Below are 25,749 nucleotides of genomic sequence, written 5' to 3' on the forward strand. Positions count from 1 at the left end.
TTGGAAACAGCCCAGATGCCCATTAATGGATCAGTGGATAAAGAAAATATGGTATTTATATACAATGGAATACTTCTCTGACATAAAGATAAACTTGAGTCGTTTGTAGGAAAATGGATGCCTCTTGAGACCATAATCTCAAACAGCCCCCAATCTTTAAGATTTGTGTTGAGAAATCTGGTTATTCTAATAGGTTTACATTTATAGGTAATTTTGCTTTTCACTGAAAGCTTTTAAAATTCTGTCCTTATATTGAACTTCTGGGATTTTGACCATGATGTGCCATGGGGAAGTTTTTTCCTGGTTGTGGCTATTTGGGGTTCTATATGCTTTACTTACCTGTATGTTAAATTCTTTCTAAAGACTTAGAAAATTTCCTGCTGAGATTTCTATAAACAGATTTTTTATGCCATTCATATCATGTTCTAATTTTTCTCTAATTCCAATTAATCTTAGGTTAGTCTTCATTGTGTCATAGCAGCTTGGTGATCTTTCAGTTTTAGGGTATCACTTACATGTGTTAGCCATATCTTCTAGTTGTGAGACTCTTCACACTAGTCACTTCTGCTGCCCATAGTCTCCATAGAATTTTATGTCCTGTATTTCTGTTTGGCATCTTTTCATAGACTTTAATTCTTTGCTAACTGGTTATTCATGTTTTGCATTATTTTAGTTAGCTTAGGTACCATTTTATTCATGCCTTCTTTAACCTCACTGATCATTTAGTTTAATAAGTCCATTTTCTGTTTAGTTATATTGTCCTTGAGGTTGCCAAACACATTATTGGGGGGGTTTTTTGTCTGTTCTTTTATCATCTCAGGTAATTCAGCCCTTTAGTTTTTTATTTCTTCCTCATTGATGCCCATTTGATCTACTTTGGGGGATTTAAGAGTTTTTGGAGGCATTTTGTTGCCAGATTTTCTCGTGTGTGTGTGTGTGTGTGTGTGTGTGTGTGTGCATTGCTGGTTGAAGATCTATTAGAGTTGAAAGACTGTTGCTAGTGTAAAGACCTCTTTAGTTACTGTTTCCTTCCCAGTGAAGTGATCTTGGATTTAGTTACTTTTTGTATATATCTACCTCTTCAACCTATTCAGTTTAATAGAATCAGACTTGACCATTGTGTTGCATAGACAGAGTCCCTACCAGTTATACCGATATTAACAGATCTAACCACACATCAGTCATGTACATTAAAACTTGTATTGACAATTTCACCCTTTACAGTGACCTAGACAGACTATGCTATAGTGCTACTAACAGGTTGATCGGGATGTGGTGAGAAGGGGAAAAGGAAAAAGAAAGGGGGAAATCAATCAGTTGAGGAGAGAACTATCAATAGGTGAAAATCAAACAAGAGATTGGACTCTATTGGAATTATTTTAATAGCTGGAGAGAGGGCTAGTGTTGAGGGGTTTAAGAGAATATTTTGGGAGGAGTAGAGGGGATACATTGAAGTAAGTTTTAAGAAGGCTGGAACCTGTTAATATGTTGTGAGTTACCTTATGTTTGAATCCTCTATACAAAATTGTGGTGAAGGTTACGCTGACTTGCCTTTGAAAGCTAGTATTTAAAGCTCTAATTATTCTCCTTTCCACTTACACAGACACTTTCTATATACAGAATACAGAAAAATACAGGAAGAGAGCGAAGTTAAGGAGATGAAAGGAGAGAAAAAATAAACACCAAAAAAGTGAGGTGGCAAAAACATAGTATTAAAGTGCTGTCGCAGACCTACTGATGTTGCATTCTGGGTTCAAATAGTGAGTTCTTTCCCACCATGTTCACAGTTGGGTAAGGTTCAATCTGTAGGGACCAGATAAGCCATGGGCCTGGTTCTCTCCTGCTTGTTACAGAGTTGCTGTGTCCACAAGTTACCTCTTTTCCTCCTTTCCCATTCCACAGCACTCTGCTTGTTATTGCAAGCCTCGGAGTTGGTCCTCCCCATGACCTGCCCAAGTGCCTGCCACTGAATGAGGTTTGTAGATCTCAATGTTCCTTTAAGCCCTCTTCTCTGCTGCAAGCACTGGGTATGCCCCTGTAGGTCTTTGCCTTTGTCTTAAAGCCAGACCCCCTCAGATAATTGAATGAGGAAAGGGTGCAGTGTGATTAGTTTAGTAATTAACTTTTGTTGACTTGTTAGATCCCTCTCCATCCCAGTCATCTCCCTACAAAGCAAATCCTGCTGCCGTTTTTGTATTCTCCCTCACAAACCTTCTGTCAAGCGCACCGCTGAACACCCTCTGGCTAGTGTGCCACTCTGCTGTCCTCCCACCTCAGGTCCCATTGCCAGCAGCCCCTGGCAAGGAATCATGGGGGTTTCCCATGTGGGTGCCTGACGGTCTACAGTGAGTTTGGCACAAACACTTCTGGTGTTCGGAGGAAGAATGGGAAGATTCCTATTCCAGAGACTGTTTGGTCTCTTCTCTCCAAGGTCTCCTTATTCACAGATACTACTGCTTAAGTAGTCCCTGAACCAGTCTTCTCAGCACTCGATCAAGTCCCTAATCAGGGTTATTGCATCTGCCTTCAAATTCCCCAAGGGGCCAGTAGGGGCCTCTCAAAACACCTGCTTTCAGTTTTCCTGATGCTCTAGCCTTTGAATATCTTGCTGTGTTCCCTTTGGAGGTGGGGAGGGTAGGAAAGTCAAGACCCTTTTTGAATAGCCTTGGCCCTTCCTTGCTGGATCTCTCACTCAGGGTATTAGATCCTCTCCCAAAATTGTGTGTAGGTTGGACCTGGGGCAAATGGGGCTTCCCTTTCTGTTCCCCATACTGGAATTGAATCTGGAGTTTCTTGTTTGCCTTTCCTTATCTAGCTTTGGTTCCTCCATTTTGGAGGACCTGAGTATTCAGGTGCACATCTGGAAACTTCCTTCTCTTGCCATGGTCATCTTGTAACCAGGATGGACTCTTCCATATTTTAATTTTATACTTCAGAGGCAGGCATGCAGGGTGAAAGAAAAGTCATTTTGAAGTAACTTTCTACTTAGCCATATACCAAACACTAGGCACAAAAAGGCCCCCAAAGCCAATTAAATTACATATAGGATCAGACATAACACTAGCCAGTGTGGGAAGGGGAAATATGCAAATTACAACTTTGAAAAGAACTTTTACATAATTACCTTATATTGATGAAACCACAAAGAAGGGAAGAAAGATGTGCCCCCAAAACACACAATTCAATATATTATATAGATTTGCACTTTATTTTAATTTTGCATCCTGAGAATAAAGTTTTATTTGACAAGTGAACAATGACAGAAGCAGCAGTGACAGTTTCAGAGAGGCAGGTATTCTTTATTTTGGCACAGCTGTATATAGGTTGAGTTCTTCCAGAGGAGTCATCTCTGGATTCAAGAGAGAAAAATGGATTCATTCCACAGGCTATGTTACACTACAAGAAGCATGAAAGTTCTTGGTTTGAACGGACACATCCACTATTATTCTTTTCTGGTAAAGCTGTCCCAACAGGAATCTTCTGCCAAAAAGTAGAAATTGTAGGATTTTCTGCCAGATGTTTTGATCAATGTCCACTTTTTAGCTATCCAGATGTTCTGTTCTTGCCGCTGAGACTCATATTTCATTGCGGTTAGTCCAAGAATGGCAAACTAGCTTGTAGATTATATAGTTTTAAACATTTGTAACTTGTTCCAAAGTCCAGGCATTAAAACAATTTTACACTATTTGCTTACTAGAAAAATGGAAAATTAAGCCAAGATAAAAGCTTAAATAATATAAACAGAAAAAGAATATTTGAGAAATTATTGCCCTGATTCATGTTGAGTTTACACACAGAACTACTTTGAGACTCAGAAACCGATATATAACCCAATGCTAAAACATGACATAACACTTCCCACATTTGGAATTTTGTACGTGTATATATAGATATATAAATTACATGTACACGCCTTGGTAAATTAGCTGTTATATAGTCCTAAAAAAGAAAACTGAAGATGAATTCTACTCTGAAGTTATATAGACCAATCTAGCAACACACACACACACACACACACACACACACACACACACAACCACACACCCCTCTTCATTATTTAGGGACTAGGTAAGCAATCTGTGAAGAGTCAAATAATCTTAGTTCTTTTATAAAAGTGGCTCCCAACATTTTCATCATGTGGATCTCTTCTTGATTCCTTCTCTGTGTTTTCAAGTATTTAACAAATTGCATGTAATAATAGGCTTTTCTTTTACTCAATAATGAAAATACTGCTATTCACAGCTTCCGATTAGTGTAATTAAGCAGTGTTTACTGACAGAATTGAAAGAATATAAGGAAAATGCCTGAAAATTCCATGTCTCAATTGGCTCGTGTAGCAGAAATATTATGGGTCAATGTACAATTTCTAGTGTATTTTTTGAAATAATTCAAAAGGATCAAGGATATCCCCCACTTTTAACTTCATCTGCCCCAAACTAGGAATCACTGATTTACTCTACCTGTTTTTCCTCCCTAATCAAGTATTAACATAATACAATTAGTCATGTTTAACATAATACAATTAGTCATGTTTAATAGCAAAATTTATTACTGAAAAATAGATCAACTGCAACACTCATTCTGTAGGGTCTTACTGAGAAAGAAAACAGATTTAAAGGAAACTATTTAGGAATTACATAATTATGATATCTAGTATATCTTTCAATCAACTTCAGAACACATTAATAAATGAAAAAAATCCTCAATTCCCCCGTGAGGTAGGTACAGATTATTGTCCTCACTTCAGCAATGAGGACATGAGATACAGAGGAATTAGGCAGCAAAGCTAAAAATTAAACCACAATTGACTTGGGTTTGAAGTACACATTATTTTCCTTTCCACCTAAACTTATCAGTTTGTTCCCATAGATATTTTTGAGGATATGGAACTTCATAAAACACTAAAGCATATGTTGAGCTGGATATGAAATCCCTCATATAAATGTCAAACCATATATCCATTGTCAAAGCTATCATTCTCACCTGGATACCAACTGCATAGTTAGATTCCACATAGTTAAAGCACATAGACCTCAGTCCTCAGTTGCTAGAGGAATTACATTCACTTTTATCAACATGGAAGGATTAAGGTCTAGCAGGCATCACGTTCAGTCTGAGTAACAATAACACACTTGAACAGCCAGCCAGTAAACTGCACTTTCAACGTGTGCAAGATGCTGTGAGAGTTTCCATCAAGGGTAGCAGATTTGGGAAAAATCATTCTAAATACATAGAGTAAAAATTTCCTAAGAATTCCTAGCATCACAGAATGTTAGATAATCTCTAATTTTCTGTTCAGCTTTAGGTTCAGCCCTGTAATTTTACAGATCAAGAGGCTGACATATAATTTAGGTGACTTTTATGGGGCCCAGAATATTAGGCCATTTCTTCATTTAACAGGAGTCTGACAAATTCCATAGAAAATGGAACATATTCTCAGGCTGCCATCATCAAAATGAAAAGGTTGGCTTATAATCAGGCCCTGTCCTATCTATCTATGTATCTATGTATCTATCTATCTATTCATCCGTCTACATATTACATGTACAGATATTAATAAAACCTATGCCTTTTCTGTGAAAAATTTCCCACAATTCACCACTTAAGGAAAATGGAATAATTTGGCAATCATTTCAAAACAAATGTTTTTTAAAGAGCAGACTTTTATAGGTGTAACAGGACCTAATTTTAAGAAACTTGAGCATTTATAATCAAATTAGCAAACAGTATTTCCATGTAAAAGTGCGCCAATTAATCAGGAGATGAATATAATTTCTATATCCTTTGTATCTTCCTATATCAATATAGTAAATTCTAATGAAATATCATTTGGGGGCTTTATGTTGAAGTAGTAAGGTTTGACTTTTTTAAAGTGGCAATTATCTATAAAGAAAATAAAAATGCTAATGATTTTTTAAAGCTCTCATACTCTTGAAAAAACCCTACTTGTTCAAAGGCTTACAAACGTTATCAAATTTTACTGAAATTATCAAAAAACAAGAAAAATTTCATTAAAATATATTGATAAATATTAGCAGTGTAATTTCTCAGACATTAGTGTTTACAGGTCATAATAATATGTATGATATAGACATTAAATACTTAAGTGGGTTTTGGTAGGGCTTCAAAGACCACTGTCCTCCCAGAACCAATTAAAATTATGCTTACTAGCATTAAAATTATCCTAGCTTTTAAATGACTGATGGTCCTATTTTGTGATAGTCTGTCATTAATATATCACATATTAGAGGAAAACAAGGAAATAGGCTTTATATAATAAAATACGATACACTTGTAAAGTATTTCTAGATCTAGTTGAAGAGGATGATTTCTAATCTAATAATCTACCAATTCATTCTGCTTCCTTCCACATAATATGTTATCTTTGTTCAAAAAAGACAAGGCACTTCTCCATCTACTTCAAATGTCTGACTATAATGGTCTCTTTTCTAAATTAACATGGAGGTAGGAGGGAACAAAGAATAAAGCACATGCCTTGGGATGAAATTAATCTGTAAATGACACTTGCCCATATTTGTTTTTAATAATATGAATAGTATTGGCCTTCTGGATGAGCTTAAAAATGGCCAGCTTGATCAATTTATTAAGCCAGAATCTTGGGTCAAATGAAAAGCATTCGAGTGTGAATTTTAAAGAAATCTCTTGCCTTGTAACCTCAAAGCCTAGTGAAATGTATATGCTTTGGCAAATGCATGCAACCATGGCAGATTTTATTAAGGAGTATTATGTAAAAAAGAAATTCAAAATTACTTTTCTCAACCTAGAAACAACTTTCACAAAATTAGTAACCCAATGGAAAAAACAAACAAGTATACTCCATCCTGAGGATAAAACAAAAAGACTTAATGGAGGAGGAATTAATTACCACAGTGTATGTTGTCATTTCAGCATTCACTGCTGCCAATTTCATTGAAAAGAAAATAATTCCCTCTTCAAACACTCCAAAATACCCAACTGCTCATCAGCCACTTGCAAGGGAAAACAGTTTGAAACAGCAGTTATATAAGAAAGAAAAAAGAGAAAATTAGTGTTTTCTGAGTAGTCTAACTAAGATTAGCCAACTATCATAATGAACAATAAAATAATCAATTTAAGCATGATTAAAATTGGGAGGCATGGGCAGAAGGAGCACAACTTTCAGGCCAGCTGGGTAACAGTGAGATGCTGTCTCTAAAACAAACAAACAAACAAACAAACAGACAAACGCTGGAGATGTAGCTCAGAGGTGGAGCATTTGACTAGCATATGCACAAAGCCCTGGATTTGATCCCCATTACTGCAGAAAAAAATTATATATGCCAGCAAATGATTTCTATGATAAACACCATACTGTCACCTCCAGATAGACTCTATTCCTGTCTTAATATTGTTTCATGAAAATAATTTACTACTTCCTGCTGTTCTTTGAGGAAAACCAAGTGAGGTTTATACATACATGGCAAAAAAAAGTTATGATCATCAACTGATCAAATTCCAAGGTTATAGAAAAATGTAAGAGTTTAAGAGTTGATACTGTGAAGCAATTTATTCTATCAGCAATGATTAGAAATTGTGTATTACGCTGGAAATGATTTTTGGTATTAAAATTTCACAGTCTAAAGCATAAATTTGATGACATTAGCTGGAACATAAACCACACATACAATTTTTCCTTGATCTTAGCTATAAAACAAAACACTGGGTATGCATTTTCAGAGATTTCCACCTTATATATAAAAATACACCTTCAATTTTACAGCAGGCAAACACATATTTTCAGGCATATACAATATATTAAAAGTTAGAGATCTGGGGTTGCTGGGTGGCATGTGGATAAAGGGGGCTCCACTGAGGGAGGTGGGAAAGCCCTAGTGCAAACAATTATAATCATATATCAAGTAAGTTTCTCTTTTCCCCCTCCTTTTTTACTGGTCAAGGATTGTAGATTTAAAATTAGGCATACATTTTAAAAGTAGCATAAAAAGCTTTTTCTTGTGTGAATAAATGATTGTTCTCTTCACTGGGATGAATGTTTGCCTATAAAGCTTACTAAACGCAGTATGAGTAGGATGACAAATAGAATATTATTCAGTCCCAGACACTTTTTATTTTTAGCACTATGAATTATAAATAATGCATACACACAGACATACATCTGCAGTTAATGCGACATAAAGCTTTTGTTATGCTAAAACTTCACAGTCTAGTAAAACTGGAATGGTATTCTCATTCATCTTAATTGTGAAAAGAAAGAGAAATATGCACATACCAATAAAATGGCTACATGCATGGTAAAATTACCACACTAAAATATTTTTGTCTAAACACTTGTCTTTCTTCAATAACATCTGAGTATTTAAAAAAGATCCTCAAAAAGATGATTGAGAATATCTTCTCAACTATAAGTCAGCCACAATATATTCTTTAGGCATAGCTTCACAACTAGTTCTTTCCCAGAACAGAGTATCTGAACTCCAGAAAAGGGTCATCAGTGGCTTTCATGGGGGTCTAGATACTTTCCAAGGCATGTGAAATTTCAAAATACTTCTTAAAAGTCATATTTCTGGGCATTTTCAAAGGAGGGAGTAAATATGTAAAAAAATGAAATGAATATAGAGGCTATAAAATATGTCAGATGTAAAAAAATTATTTTGGTTGAAGGAGTAGAGGTCAAAATGGGAAATACTGAATTAAATAGAAAAAAAGTCACATCCTTGGTTTCAGGTTCAATGCATGATGGGTGAACTAATGATTTCAATTTTAATCTGCTTGTTACACAAAGGGCAACCCTATCCTACACCTGAAATTTTAACAAACTCACGGCTTTGCCATAAAACTGTATGTTAATGGTCTCTACATTCAAAAGGACGCTAGCAAATTTCATTCATATTAAAATCTATGCAGAATTGTTGGCAACAGTAAGAGTAATATTACATTCTGTAAACCATAGCATACCACATTTTACATTATGCAAAGAGACAATATTTACAAGTCTTTAGAAGTTTAAATATTTTATCCACTAACATAAGTAATAATTTAGCAAAGTGCAGGACAAAACCAGAACTATTATTTGCATGTCCTTTAAAAGCAGAGTAAAACCAGTTCTAAAAGCTACTAAAAGCTTATTTAAGTGTGTCCAGTAAGGGATTACAGAGCATTAAGTAGCCTAGAAAAATGATGCATATTTAGGAACACTGAGTATGAAAATTATAAGGCAGCATGCTCAGAACAGGGTTGTTTTCGTTTTTAAACACCAGTACTGATGTTTTATTTTTAGTGGCAACTATATATATACACACATATATGTGTATATATATATGCATGTGTATTTAAAAATTTACAGTGTGAAACACAAGCTTAATTTAACAACAACAACAAAAAAAGATGTGCAAATTTTCTTCTTAAACCAACACAAATAGAAGAGTGAGGAGAATATTCTATTATTATAAAGAATAAGTTGAATACAGCAAAGAAGACCACCTTCATTCCAAAATCATCTACAAGGCACTAAGGGTAGGAAATGACAGGTAACATAGAAGTGACTGAATAAAACTTCTCAGTCAGGTCGGAATATGGGATATTTTGGTAAGACTTCTATTAGTATTACCTGTAAAATAAAAACAAAATATTTTTCATTTAATATGGCCTGGAAGTCTAGTCATTTTTCACAAGGCTGTATACTGATCCTGTTCTATACAAAGTAAGTGAAATTCATGACCAGAGTTTCATACATAACTTACCACAAGTTGTGATTAGATTGGCAATTTAGAAGTTAAACTGGTAGGGCCGGGGATTTAGCTCAGTGGTTCCACCGCCTGCTTTACAAGCACAAGGAACCGAGTTCGATCCCCGGTACATACATACATACATACATACATAAATAAATGTTAAGCTGGTAGATAAAACTATGTCCTGTAACTGACAGTTGAATTTTCCTGATTTTCAAAAATTATTTGCTTAGGGTCAGAGGAGCCAGCAAACACCATTAAATTATACTATTATCATCTTCTTCCCCTCTCACCATTTTTTTAGGTAACTAGAATGAATTAAAACTATGTCACATAGAATAGAAAAAAATATATGTTTATATATTTTTCAATTAAGGTAGCTGATATCAATTGAGGATTACTATCTTTTACAAGTTGTTTGTGAAAAGTAAGAGTATTCAAGTAGATTGACCAAACATTTTATACAAAGGTTTAGAAATAAAAACCTAATATACTTTTGAATGTTTTATCTATAATAGATTTTACATTTGTGGTCATTTGCACATTTTCCCCAAAACGATTCAAAGTGGTGACAGATTTTATAATAATCCTGGTTTAAATGGTATCTTTACTATTAAATATATAATGTACTACATGTCAGCAGCTTGAAGTTTGGATAAATTTAATATTCTTTTGAATGTTAATGATGTTGAGTTGATCACATTGGCTATATGTGAATTTATGTTGTATGACTAAAATTTATAGCTTTCAGAAAAAAAACCTGAAACTATATTAAAACTTGTTTCTTCACTAAAAAGGTTAATGTCAGCCAAGAAGAAAAAGCCAGAAATATGAATCCAGAATTCATAACTCAATTTTTATTTTATGCAAGTTTTGACAACATTTGAAAATATTTTGCTTAGCGGAAGCTCTCCTCACCACAATAACATTATGATGTTAAAACAACTTCAAGGTTATACAACGTATTCATCTAAGCATACTAGTAGAGACTTTTCTAAGATATAAATAAGTGTGGGCTTTAAGGATATTTTAAATTGGCTACAAATCTAACAATGAAGGGAAACCTCTACATTTCAAATGAAAGTTCAGATTGAGGAGAAAAAAATGGCAGGAAGAATAAATGACAGATGATAAACATAGTAAAACATTACATTTAGCATTAAATAAAAAATGTAATTAAAACAACTTCATACTTACATACTCCATCATATTGCTAGTTTCACATTTCCTTTTAGTCAACTTCCAGTGCAAAGCAAGCTAAGAAAGCACAGTTTTGTTAAGAATTTTTGTATGAACTTAATTATAACCTAGACATTTGAACAGGTCATTGAAAGCAATCCAGGTATATGATATGAAACATGGCACTTGAAAATATCTGGTCAATAATATATATTAAAAATTGAATATTAATTCTCTAAGGTATTCCTTCATGGCCTGAAAGATTCCCATTTAGTACTTATTTCTTTTTCAATTTAATAATGTGGATTTATGAATAGGGCATTCATTTGTTTATAATTTCTTTCTTTTGCGGGGGGTGGGGTTGAGGCAGGTTCTCACTATGTAGTTCAGCTTGGCCTTCAACTCACTATGTAGGTTAGCCTGGCTTCAAACTCCTGGTGATCCTCCTGCCTCCGCCTCCAGAGTACTAGGATTACAGTTGTGTATCACCATGCCTGGCTTTGTTTACAATTTCTTACCTTGTGATATAGTCTGTTATTTTCCCATTCTAGTAACTTCTGAATTGATCTTCTGGTCTAAGAAAAAGGATCAAGACACTGTTACATGATGAACTGAAAAACTTTGTAAACTATATGTACCTATATCTTTCTGTTTACATATAAGATCCTATTTATTTCTCCTCGTTTTTCTATTATTAATCAGAAAAAAAGCAACGTAACTGACAGAAACTGCCAAAAGAGGAGTAATACAGTAATATAGGGCTGATTAATATACAGTTATAGTAAGATATCTATCAGATTTTAATTTGTACTTTTCAAAATGAAATATGTATGGGGCTGGGGATTTAGCTCAGTGGTTCCGCCAACTGTCTCGAAGCACAAGGTCCCGATTTTGATCCCTGGTACCAAAAAAAAAAAAAGGAAATGTATTTATTCAACAAAATAAAATATTTAGGGGCCGAGAATTTAGCTTAATGGTTCCAGCGCCTGCCTCACAAGCGGAAGGACCCAAGTTCGATCCCTGGTACCAAATTAAAAAAAAAAAAATGTATGAATTGCTCTGAGTTGCGAGAGCACTCACTGCCTTGTTACAAAAACCTTACCAATATTGTTAGGAGTCCACTAAAGATCTAATTTAGATTTTCACATACCTTTCATAGGATTATTTTTTCAATAAACACCTAACATGCCAAACTAATCTGATTCCTCACAGGAAGTTTTTCTGTCAGAGGTCTCAGAACAACACCACACCTGCAGCAGTTAGTAAAGGTCTAGAGAGGGTGAGCCTGTATCAGTATTTTCCACTGAAAAGAAAATGGTTGAAACAGCCTGTGAGAGCACTTTTATTTAGAGAAAAATGAGAGAAGCAGGAATTTAGTAAAAGAAGGGCTGAGACCGAGTTTCTTCATTCAGAATGTATATATTTTTTAGGAAGTAAGAAAAGTTTGCAAATCCTTTGAAATCATTAAAATTGTTATGCATATTTTATTCTTATTGGAGTTTTATAAAGTTTTTGATTTTAAAAATCTGCTGGTAGGCATTGTTAACTTTGAAAATTATTCTCTAAAATTCAATGATTTACAAGCCAGGTTATTTCTGAAATGATTTCCAAAGTATCAACATAAAAAAACTATTTTACCTGTTCAACTACAAAAGTTAACAGACAATAGGAGTCAAATTCTAATTAAATTGGTTCATTTATAGTTGACTAGGTCAGCAACAATGCTAGATTCTATCTTGAGGTCATTATACTTGATAGAATCTAGACAAAATCAGATGAATAACAAATAGATTGAATTAGTAATTAAAAATCTTTCCATAAAGAAAAAAAACAGTACCAGAAGGCTTTAAAGATGAATTCTACCAAACATTTTAAGAGGATATAATACCAGTCCTTCACAAATTCTTCATGAAAATGGAGAGACATTTCCAAACTCATCCTAAAGGAAAATATTATTCTTATACTAAAGCTAGACAAAAATGTCACACAAAAAAGAAAATTATACATCAATATCTCTTATTAATAAAAACATAAAATTCTTAATAATAATAGCAATATGATCATGCTCAAGTTTTAATCTATCCCAGGAACACTAAACTAAACTAATGTAATATATGAACAGAATAAAGGACAAAAACCACCTGGTTTTCTTAACAGGTTTAGAAAGAGCATTGGAAAAAATCCAATAATCATTCATGATAAAAACTTTAAAAAACTAGGATGACAAGATAACGTCCTCAGTCTGATGGAGGACATGTATGGAAAACCTACAGATCATTATACTTTATGGAGGAAGAATAAATGTTTACCCTCTAAGATTGAGAATAAGACAAGTATGTTTCCTAACACAGTTTTTCAACATTGTTTGAAAGTTATACCCAGGGCAATTAGACAAGTGTAAAAAATAAAAGGCATTCAGATTGGGAAATAAATAGCAAAACTGTCTTCATTCACAAACAACATGATTTTGTATACAGAAACCACCATGGAAACCACTGAAATACTATTAGAACTAATAAGTGGCTCAGCCAGTTTTCAGGACACAAGATTGTGCTAAGTAGATTTTTTACTCCTATTACTATATTTAGGCCCTGGCACTGCATCTGTGAATATAGTATGTTACATTACAAAAGGGCCATTGCAGATGTATTAAAATAATGATCTTAATGTTCAACTGGCCTTACAGTAAGGAGATTATGCTGGATTATTTGCAAAGAGCCAATGTAATTGCATGAGCCCTTAAAAGGACAGAATCTTTTCTTTCTAGTGCAAAGGCAGATTTGAAACACAAGAGGGATTCAAGCCACTACTGATGGCTTTACAATAGAAAGGGCCACATAGAAAGTTTGAGAAGGAAATAAATTTTACCAAAATGTGAAAGGTATTAGACGCAAATTCTTTTGCAGGATTTTCAGGATGGAATGTAGACCTACCTACACCTCAACTTTGGCCTTGTGAGACTCCAATAAGAGAAGCTAGAAGAGCTAGATTGTGCCCAGACTTCTGACTTGAAATAATATAGAGATGTTATTTTACACTTCTGAGTTTCTGGAGATTTCTTATAAAAAGAATTTTAAAAATGAAGATTAAAGAAGAGGTAAATAAATGGAAAATATCCTACTTTCATATATCAGAAGATTTTATAGTAAGAAGACAATGTATATGGGACATTCTCTAGTACACACACAGTAATGCCTCAGTTCATGAACACTTCTGTTAAAATGAAAGTGCAGAGAGGCCGGGGATTTAGCTCAGTGGTTCCGGAGACTACCTCGCAAGCACAAGGTCCCAAGTTCGATCCCTGCTACCAAAAAAAAAAGAAAGTGCAGAGCGGTAATGAAGGTGTCAAGAATGAGTAGAGCAATAATGAAGGTAACAAGAAAGTGCAGAGCAAGAATGGTAGAAGGTTTTTAAGAAAATAATCACTGAATTGAAGAAGAAAATTATAGCAAAGCATGAGCATGGTATTTGTGTGACTGATCTGGCCTCAGAGTACAAGATAGAAAGGTTGACAATCTCAACTATTTTGAAGAATAAAGATGCCATCAAAGGAGCTGATGTGGCAAAAGGAGTAACAATGTTAACCAAGCAAAGGACACAAATGCTGGAAGAAATGGAAAAACTTTTGTTAGTGTGGTTGAACGAGACACAGCTGGCAGATGATAGTATTAGTGAAGCTATGATCTGTGAAAAAGCCAGGAAACTGTACCGTGATTTACTGCAAGAAAACCCCTCCAGAAGTACAACAATTGATGAAATTAAAGCAAGTAGAGGGTGGTTTGATAAATTCCTCAAGTGAAGTGTGATAAGACATGGAGAGACTTCCAGTTCTGACAAGGCCACTGCAGAAGCCTACAAGAAAATATTCATGGAATTCATGAAGGCAGAAGGATATGTTGTTCAACCCGTGTTCAACTGTGATGAAACAGGGCTTTTCTGGAAGAAGGTGCTGAACAGAACCTGTATCATGCAGGAGAAAAAGCCATTGCTGAGGCATAAGTCCATGAAGGACAAATTGACCCTTTCGCTGTATGTGAACGTAAGCACCTATCTAAAGATTAAGCCACTACTGGTGTAACATTACCAGACCCCTTGTACATTCAAGGAACAGAATGTGAACAAGGCCAGACTGTCGTGTGAAGGGCCAATGAGAAAGCTTGGGTCACAAGGCAATTTTTTTATGGAATGGCTCCACAAGGTGTTCGCACCCACTGTTAAGAAATATCTTTCTGACAACCAACTGCCTAAAAGATGCCTTCTGATGGACAATACCTCCAGCTTTGGTGGGTGATATGGATGCTGAGTATGATTTCATAAAGGTCAAGTTTCTATCTCCCAACAGGACACCTCTTCTGCAGCCCATGGACCAGCAAGTGATCTGCAACTTCAAGAAGCTGTACACACAGGCATTCTTCACCAGGTGTTTTAATGTCACTGAAGAGAAGTCCTTGACTGTGAAAGAGTTCTGGAAGAAACATTTCAATGTCCTCTAATGCATCAACCTCATTGACAAAGCCTGGGAAGATGTCAGGTACCGGACCTTAAACTCAGCCTGGAGGAAACTGTGGCCAGAATGTGTCACTAAACATGTCTTTGAAGGGTCTGATGCACTGGTTGTGGAAGAGATTGTGCCCATAGGCAAGAGTATAGGTCTGGACATTGATGGTGCAGACATAGAAGAGCTTGTTGAGGACCATAAGGACAAGGTGATGATGGAAGAACTTGCTGAACTCCAGAGTGAGCAGCAGAAGGTGCTTGGTGAAGAGCATTCCACTGAGGAAGAGGAAGACAGGGAGGAAGTTAGCAGTGATGTGATAAAATTCATTATGGAAAAATGGAATGAGCACCAGGATTTCTTTAACAAGCACCACCCCAACATAACTGTAACAAACAGTGTTGAATCTGTTGAATGATAATGTTGCCTCTCATTTCCAGGAGGTTACGCAGCACAGGAAAAAACTAGTGACATTACAGACAGATTTTTTTTATCAAAATTGACCCTGTAGGTAAGAGACAAAGAGAGGAAACCCCTGAAGGAGATCTCCCCAATGTCCTTATGGAGGGGGACTCTCCCTCCAAACAATAACCCTCCACCCACCTTCCTGTGCTCCACATCAGAAGATGCCTCAAGCAAGGTTAGTGTTCTCTCTCTTCACATCATACTGTACTTGTTTCACATTTTTGTGGTTAAAAAATACATATGGTTCAGAACAGATTAACCTTATTTACATTGAACTTTATGGGAAAATTTGACTCAGTTTATGATCAAAACTGGTTTGCAACTACACTGGTAGGTGTTATGGCATGTGTCTAGATGTCCTCTTAAAGCCTCATTTAGTCATAGGTGGGGCTTTTCAGAGGTGGCTGGATCTGGAGTATGTGAAGCTGGGATTAATGATGTGATGCTGGGATTGATTTATGGTGTTGTGCTAAGATTAAGGGTGCCCCACCCTGGGTATGAGAGCTAAGGGCAGGTAGCATGGATAGAATATAAGGGACAGAAAGAGGGCTGCTGTTGTGAATTGCCGCTTTGCTACTTTGCTGCTTACTGCCTTATGCCTGGCATGATCTGTTTCTCCTCTACCATGCCACCCTGCTTTGGCTAGCCAATAGGAACTGAAACCTCTTCAAACTGTGAGATGAAATAAACCTTTCCTCCTTTAACTTTAAGTGTCAAGTATTTTGTCTCAGCAATGAAAAAATAACTAAGATAGTAGGGGTTAAAATGGATAAACCTTATTTATAATGAACCTTATGGGGAATTCGATTTGGTTTTTTTGAATAATTTGGTTCATGACCAGAATGGTGGAACGAATTAAATTCCTGAACCAAGTTACCACTATAACATGTTAGGTCATAAAACAAGTCTTAACAAATTTACGAGGATTGAAGTCCTATTATTTTAGACAGCTAAATTAGATAGAAATTAATATACAGTCAGAAAGGGACTAGGCTCTCATGGAAGTCAGTGAAAAATGAAGTTGTGGCTTGTGAAGAAGGACAAGCTTCAAGATAAAAGATGCAATGGCCAGGCCTACATGCCTCCCTAAAGGATATGCAGCATCTTAGAATTATACTATGATTAGCACCACCTGGTCCAGGAAGTCCAGATAAGCACCAATCACCCAGGGAGGTGACCAGAGCATCTGGACCCATCCTTTCCAAAAAATGCCTTTGTTCTTTCCATGTAACCTTCTTATATGACCCACTTCCCTACTGGATCAATGTAAGCTAAGCAGTTATACTTATAATTCTACAGGTTGATTGTAGTTTGACCCACATTGTACCCACATTGTGACTTTGCTGCATAAATTATCCCTGAAAAGGGGGCTCAGTGGTAACCCATTCAGGACTCAGGAGCTTTCTCTCAATAAACCTTTCCTACTCTTTACCTCCACTGTCCTTTGAAAATTCATTCTTCAATTTCAAGGGACACGAACATGGCATATCTGATATCTAGCTGCTTGGGAGTAGTATTTCTCCTATATCACTATCAAATGTCTCTTCCAACAGCAATAATACTGTTATTCTATGAACCAAGCTCATGGTTCCACAAACTTGAAGGGGTGAAGTTGAAAACCAAAGGAGGAGGTTAGGAGAGTTTTTATTGAAATAATAACAAGAATACCTCCTGGATTTCCAGGAGGGGTCCCAAGTGGGTAGCCATGCTGTCCTTCAATCTAGAGCCACTTTTATCTGTAAGCAGGACACAGGAATTGGTTTTCAGTGGCCACCTATCATGGGTGGCTCTATGAAGTTAAAGTGACCAACTGGAATTCAGGCCCTCTAACCCAGTTCTTTCACATGCAGGGTTTACAGGAAACTGAAATCTTAGAAAAAACACTGGTTATTTTGCATTTTATGTTCCTAAAAACTGAGGAACTTAGCAGGGGAGGGCTGAAACTCTCTGTTCAGTCGGGATGACAGGAACTCCTTTTAGTAGGGAGGCTACATTTCATGTTGCCTAAGGAAGTTCATTCTTGGTCCAAAGTCCAAGTTCACTGTCTATTCTTATTTTAATTATTATCAATATGGCTGATCATCCAACTCTATCTCAGGCCCTTCCTTTAGTGAGCTGCCTTATTCATAACTTAACTAAAACTATTTTTTACAACATGAAACAAGAAGTCAATAATATAAACAGCCTTGGAAAATTCACAAATATGTGAACATTAAACAACATAGTCTTGAACAACCAATAAGTCAAAGTAATAAATAAAACGGAAATTTTAAAATGTCTTGAGAAATGAAAATGGAGATACAAAATATTAAAACTAATGGTATAAAACAAAAGCAGTTCAAGAGGGAAGTTTATAGTAAAATATATCCACATAAAAATTGAGAAAGTTCTCAAACAGTGTAAGAGTTATACCTCAAGGACTAGAAAAATAGCAAACTAAGCCTAATTTTTGCGAAAGGAGAGAAATAAAGGCCAAAGTAGAAATAAAACAGATACCAGGAAAGAAAATAGAAAAGATCAACATAACTGAGAATTAGTTTGTTGGAAAAAAAAATCAACCCTTATCAAAACTAAGAAAAAAAGAGAAACAACTTAAGTAAAATCAGAAATGAAAGAAGAGTCATAACAACTGTTCTCAAAGAGGTACCAATATTGTAGACAGCTAAGTTAGAAAATATAAGGCAGTTAGGCAGGGCTGGGCCCTCAGCTCAGAAGACAATTGTAGCTAGAGGCACATTTACTGAAGCAAAAGAGGAACTACTACACCCACATACTTCCCTTAGGGTTGAACAGCAGTGACTGATACTCTAAATAGGCATCAATCACCTTGGGTGGGAATCAAAACCTCCCTAGCTCATTCCTTCCTGGAAAATCCTTGTATAGTCCATGTACCCTTGCTATGCAACTTGTTTCCCCATTTGATCCCCATTTAATCAAAATTATGTAAGTGACTATACTTGTTGTAATCTCATTGGCTGACCACAGTTTTGTCCCACCTCATACCCACTTTGTGATTTCCCATTGGATCAATATTACCTAAGTGGCTATACTTGTTATCTTATTAGTTGATTATAGTTTTGTCCCACCTTGAACCCACCTCACCTCCTAGCTTTGCTCAATTAAACACCCTTGAGAGGTGAGGTTGGCAGGAAACCCCTTCTCCAAGTCCCACTTCAGTCTCTCTTAGGCAGAAACTATCTTTCTCTCAATAAATTCTTTCTACTCTTAACCTCCATTGTTCCTAAAATTCATTCTTCAATTTTAAAGAACACAAATTTGCATTTCAGACATTTAACAGGTTGGGAGTAATAGTATTTCCTGTATATTATTTTGGAGGTCCATAAATCATATAGCCTCTATCACCATAAGAGGCTATTATGAATAATTATATTCCATCACTGGATAACCTAGAGGAAATGGATAAGTTCCTAGAAATATGAAATCCACGATGATTGAATCATGAAGAAATAGGAAATCTGAACAGACCAATAAGAAAGGAGATTAAATCAGTAAGGTAAAGTCTCCCATCAGAGAAAATTCCAAGAAAAGATGGCTTCATAGATGAGTTCAACAAACACGTAACAAAGAAGTAATACCAATCTTCAATCCCATCCAAAAATCTGAAGAGAGAACACCTCTCAAATCATTTTATGAAGCCAGTATCACCCTGATGCCCAAGTTAGACAAGGAGATTAAAAGAAAATTTCAGGCCTATGTTCCTCATGAACACAAATGGAAAAATCCTCACAACATACCAGCAAACTGAATTCAACAGCACATTAAAAGGATCATTTACCAAAATAAAGTGGGATTTGTTGTTGGGATGCAAAGATGGTTAAATATATGTAATTTTAAAACAATGATACTACACATCAACCAAAGGAAAAAAGTGTACGATTACCCAACAGATGCAGGAAATGCATTTGACAAAATTCAACATCCTTTCAAGATGAAAATCTAAACAAATTTGATAAAGACTGTTCCTTAACACAATAGGGGCCATTTATGACAAGCTCAAAACAACATCATAGTCAATTTGTAGAAATGTGCTTTTCCTCTAAGATCAGGAACAAGATGAGGATGTCATAGTAAGAGGGAAAGGTACATGGAACATTTTATAGTACAGATAATATGTTAGGTCATAAAACAAGTCAACAAAATTTACAAGACCGAAATCCTATCACCCTTACCATTTCTACTCAAGATAATATAGAAAACCGTTTATTTAGTTCGCTTATGAGTGACGCAGCAAGCTAGAAGACGGGCCTGAGACAGAGGTGGGTAATCAGCTATATTGCTAGGAATTTAAATAAAAATAGATAATGAACCAGGAATTTGGAGCACAAGTGAACTTCTTCAGGCAATATGGGATGCAGCCCACTCCCTCCTAAAGGGAGATGTAGACACCTGAGTGAATACTAAGTTCCTAAGTTCTGAGGAAAGTATAATGCAAAATAACCAGTTTTTTCTAAGATTGCCATTTCCCAAAACACTACACATAAAAGAATTGGGTTAGAGAGCCTGAGTTCCATTTTAGCTTCACACAGCCACCCATGATAGGTGGCTGTCAAACAATTAATTCCTATGTCCTACTTACCTATAAGTGACTCTAGATGGGGGGGGGGACCTATGTGACTACCTGCTCGGGACCCCTCCTGTAAATGCAGGAGTTGGGTTTTTTTTCCCCAATAAAAATTCTTCTAGAATAGTTTCTCTGGTGTGAGAAACTGAAAGTATAAATAAGGATTAAAATGATTAAAACAAATAATTGATAATTTGAAATAGGAAGAAAAGTTCCAAAGGGGTAGGGGAAGTGGGAGGGGAAGGGGAAAGGAAAAAAGGGAAAGGAAAAATTATGAGGAAAGGAAAAAATGGAAACAAAGTCTTTGTAAATAGGGAAGGGTGGAGGTGGTGAAGGAAGGACAGGGAACAGGGAAAAAATAAGAACCAAGATACATCATGTAGAGGTACAAATGCCCAATGATAAATGTAAACATATTGTATACCTAAAATGTACCAATAAAAGAATTTAAGAAAAAAAACCTCTTCTAACCTCCTTTGGTTTGTGACTTCATTCCTTGATGTTTGTTGAACCATGAGCTTGGTACATATGGTAATATCTGGGGGATTTCATCTGAGAACTGAGATTAATAGGAGGTAAGTCCCAAATGGGGAGTTTTTATTGTCCTTTTCTTTTTGCAACTTGTTCTTATTAACAATGATTCCATTTAGGAGACAAAGATTTGTGCTGTTTTTTCACTGGATAGACTTATGTCTCCTCTGTCATTTTCATGGTGGTAGAGTAGATGTGGAGAACAATATGCTTCATATAAAATCACAGGACTTCTTCAGTAATGTAAAGGGAACTACCACAGCTGCTGTTCTCTGGAAGACAGGTTTAACTGGAAGGACAGGTTTCACTCGGGCAGTCTGGCCTGATCCTCCTTTCATACTCATGGAAGGGAATGTCAATCCTGCTTTGTCTGTTTCCTTTCTGGTTTGATCCTCCTCTGGTGAGGGAGTACTTTTAGCTCTTGAAGCTTTCACTCTGGGTCTTTTGGGACAGAGAATGAGAACTCTTGGGTAAATTGTTCCATTAACTCACTCAGGCATAATGAGGAAATAACCTCTTTCATTGCTACGTTAAAGACTATTAACTCCAACTTTTTCCTGCCATTTTATTTCTTTCCTCTTTTGAAGGTATGTTTTTGACTAAAGATCAGAGACACTCACCCTTAAAAGGTTTTTTAGTCCCAATTTGTATGTCTTCCTGCCCTTAGGGTGGTGCTGGAAACTAGAGTATATCTCCACTCCTAGCCTCCCCTTACCTTTGAGGAATACTACTAGGGCAGGGTGGACTAATAGGTTTTTAAGGTAGGGCTACCTCAACAAACATTATCAGATCTGAAAACAGTGTTTTAGAGATCCAAAAGGGTGGATGGGGACTTTAGTCAGAATGTACATTAAGGGAACCATGAACTGCCTTTCTCTTGCCATGATTTCTCTCTGGGGCATGATGCCAGGTCAACAAATGCTAAATGAGGGCCAGAAGTTCCACTGCAGTTAGTATGAACCAAAAGACTGCCAGGAAAGGTGCATATACGGGCGGTAAGAATGGTATTCTGGCCCCAGGCCACTTCCTTTGGATAACACCAGTGGCTACCCAAGCTACTGGCTCAAACAGGCAGGTGAAAGGGGTGCCTTTCTCTGCTTGTTTTTCAAAATGGGAAACATGAACTTGGCAGCTTCTTGCATGTTTTTGGAGTGTATATTAAGTCACTGGAAATCATTTGACCCTTAAGAGTTTACAGAAAGATCACCTAGTATTTTCTGCACAAAAGCTTGACCTGGCTATGACCTGAGAACTCAGAAATGGTTGCCTCAGGGAAGTGCAAATTATGAAACCACCCTTCAATTAGATCAGTTTTGTAAGAGAGAGGGAAAATGGTCAGAAGTTCCCTATGTCTAGATATTTTCTGCTTTAAGAGACAACCCCAAGCTGCTCTGGCAATGCAGGCTGGTGCCCAGGTCATTTGTGGGTTCATGAGGCCCTGGTGAGACTCAGGCAGCTCCATCTAACCCTTCTAGTCCATCCACAGAACCCAAGCTGCTGAAAAAGCCAAACTAGCATCTGCAAGGGAACTATACCCTCTTCAGGAGGTGAATAGGAGAGAATATGGTGTTCTCTGAGTCCATGTGTCCTTCCTTTTCTTTGACAAATTTAAGACAGATCAAACAGGGTTTTGGAAGGTTTTCTGATGATCCTGATTAAGTATATAAAGATATTACAAAGGTTAGCTCAATCTTTTGATGAAGTCTCTGGAGATGAATTACACATGATTAATTATAGAAGGCCTGAGGAACTACAGCCAGAGGAAAGGCCAATTCCAATAGGGAGTCAAGCCATCCCAAGAGGTGATCCTGACTGGGACCCTGATCACGAGATAGGAGATTAGGGTGTAGCAAAGCTGTCTAGGGTAGTAGGGGTGACCCATTAATTACAAGATAGTGGACACATGTGCAGAACAGTTCCCAAAGCCCTGCATGTGGATTTCTTACGAGAATTCGAGCAGGTTTTCAATAGGATGGCCTAGACCTGATGTCAGCCTGAGACATGGGATCCCAGCACCGCCTCTCAGGACTCATATGTAGACGTTCTCGCAGGTTTCCTTGAGATTTGGACAATACAAAGGACACACAGATCCCACGAAGAGCTTGCTATTGTAATTTTCCACAATAGTCCACATTGTGTTTCCCAGAGGCAGTGTGTACTTTTTGCTTTTACCCTTTTTCTCTTTACTTGGCCCAAGCTTGCTCTACACAGCCAGTTTCTTCTGCACTGTTCACTTTTACTTTCTCAGATAAACTTGGCCACTGCTTTTTGCTCATTTTGTTCAATTCTTTAATTGAGATGAGTAGAACTTGGAATCTAATTCCAGAGGGACAAACGAGCAACCCAAAACACGGGAACATTTAGTTGGCGAGCTACTTTTAGAAGCTGGGTGCCTGGTAACAATGATAGTGAGGATGAGAAGGCATGTAGATATTTCTAGATATATCTAGAAGGATTGTAAAGGACTCATTCTAAACCTCTTATTATTCCAAGTTACCAATCATGTAACAGGGCAGTGAAGAGAATCCCTCTGCCATTTTACAAAGGGTCCAGGACACTTTAACTAAATTTATTCTTCTATCTCCAGTCTCCATAGAGGGGTAAATAATGCTTAAGAATAAATTTCACACCAAATCTGCCCTGGACATGAGAAAACTGTAGAAGAATGTATTTGGCTTTGATAGCTCTTTAGATTCTTTATTCAAACTAGCCACTGAGGTCTTTTACAACTGAGACTGAGAGGAGGCCAAGGAAAAGTGAGATCAGAGAAAAGGAGGTGCACTAGTGGCAGCCCTCTGGCGGGGGGATCAAATTCCCAGGGCCCTAATGGTGATTCATATGCTTGCTGTAACTGTAGAAACTGGGAATGTGGTCAGGGTCACTGCCACCAGAAGGCCAAAGAGTCATTTTCCTCCTGCCCCATCTGTAAGGGGAACCACTGGAAGCAGGATTGCTGCCAAAGGCAAAGGTCTCTGGGAAAGCCAGCCTTTCAGTTGGTCCAACAAGAAGAATGAAGGGGCCCAGGGCACCCTTTACAAGCTCCCATAAATCAGACTGTCATCAGTGCTCAGGAGTTCCAGGTGATTTTAACTATAGAGGGGAGAGAAATTAACTTCCTCCTGGATATGGGAGCTGCTATTTCTGTTCTCGTCTCCAGTCCTGGACTGGCCTTCTCAGTATGATTGTCAGAGGTATAAGTGGAAAATCTGTAGTCAAATATTTCTCACAGCCCCTTTGCTGTAGTTGGGATGATTTATTTTCTCATGCCTTTCTGATTATGCCAGAAAGCCCAACCTCTCCAGTAAAATGAGATACTCTATCCTGCCTAAACACCACCATTTATATGCATCCCAAATCAGCACTTTTGCCTTCGCTTAATGGAAAAAGAGGTTAATCCAGAATTCTGGGAAGCTCAGGGAACAAGAGAACAAGCACTCAGGCTTGTACTCATTAACTTAAAAGACTGGACCTCTTTCCTTTACCAAAAACAATATTCATTGAGGCCAGAGGCTAAAAAGAAATTACTGCCTGTAATCAACAACTTAAAGGCCCAAGGCCTCTTCAGACCTTCTAACAGCCTTTGAAACACTCCTATTTTGGGCATTCAAAAACCCAATGGAGAGTGGAGACTAGTTTAAGGCTTCTGACTAATAAATGAGGCAGTAGTGCCTTCACACCCTGTAGTGCCTAACCTGTACACTCTTATGCTAGATTCCTGAGGATGCTGGGTGGTTTATAGTTTTCGATTTGAAAGATGCCATTTTTATATTCCCCTCCACCCTGATTCGCAATTTTTTTTTTGCATTTGAAGATCCCTCTGATCAAGCTACTCAGTTAATTCCCTGCCCCCAGGAAATTAGAGACAGTCCTCACCTATTTGGAGAAGCTCTCTCTTGAGATTCGACCTACTAGTCTTAAGACTATGTGGATGATATTCTTTTATGGACCCCTTCTGAGGAACTCTCAGACCAAGGCACCCAAAGCCCTATTAAACTTTTTAGCTGAGAAGGGATACAAAGTTTCTCCAGCTAAGGTCCAACTTTGTAGTCCCCCTGTAAAATACCTTGGTCTAGTCCTCTCCAAGGGAACCTGAAGGCTAGGGGAAGAATATATTAGACCAATTGTTTCCTTTCCCTTCCTGAGGACCTTAAAACAACTTAGGGGATGCTTAGGCATCACTGGCTTTTGTCACCTATGGATTCCAGGTTATGGTGAGATAGCAAGGCCCCTTTATCAGTCAATTAAAAAGACTCAAAAGTCTAATACTCATTTAAGTTGGGAATCAAGCTCTCACAGGTTTTTCAAAAACTCAGAGAACATCTACATGCTCCTGCATGAAACCTCCCTGTAGGACACTGCTTTAACTTATGTCTTATATGCTTTAACTTATATGTCTCTGAGATTAATGGAATGTCCAACAAACAATCAGTAGGATATTTGAGCCAAGAACAGAGTATAGCAGCGGAGAGCTGGCCAGCCTGCCTTTGAGCAGTGGCCTTTCTGGTTCCAGAAGTCTTTAAACTAACTTCAGAAAAAGGGTCTGTTTTTACATCTCATAATATGGCCAGATTTCTCCTTCCAAAGGGAGCTTATGGCTTTCTGATAACCACCTTCTTAAATATCAGGCACTCCTTTTGAAAGAGTCAGCTGTCCAACTAAAGACCTATCTTTCTTTAAATTCTGCCACCTTTCTTCCAGAAGGAGATGAGGCCTTGGACCATGACTGTAAACAGGTAGTCCTCCACACCTACGCAGCTAGGGAAGAGCTC

The 25,749-nt window shown here is 37.1% G+C and overlaps 1 protein-coding gene across 3 annotated transcripts in view; it reads right to left on the minus strand.

Annotated features, from left to right (window-relative positions):
- Positions 1–3,189: 3,189 nt before the first annotated feature.
- Positions 3,190–25,749, minus strand: part of Chic1 (cysteine rich hydrophobic domain 1) — a 92,688-nt gene continuing 70,128 nt past the window's right edge. For all 3 annotated transcript variants that reach the window (XM_087196587.1, XM_087196586.1, XM_004867502.4), the window contains 3 exons: positions 11,426–11,482; positions 10,926–10,985; positions 3,190–9,607 (listed from right to left, as the gene is read on the minus strand). In XM_087196587.1, coding sequence (XP_087052713.1) covers positions 9,557–9,607; positions 10,926–10,985; positions 11,426–11,482 — 168 coding nt within the window. In that variant the 3' untranslated portion in view covers positions 3,190–9,556. The remainder of the gene's footprint in view (positions 9,608–10,925; positions 10,986–11,425; positions 11,483–25,749) is intronic.

The sequence above is a fragment of the Heterocephalus glaber genome, unplaced genomic scaffold, assembly GCF_053883595.1.
Source record: "Heterocephalus glaber isolate CG9 unplaced genomic scaffold, H.glaber_assembly_v1.0 deba00001613, whole genome shotgun sequence".
Classification (NCBI taxonomy): domain Eukaryota; kingdom Metazoa; phylum Chordata; class Mammalia; order Rodentia; family Bathyergidae; genus Heterocephalus; species Heterocephalus glaber.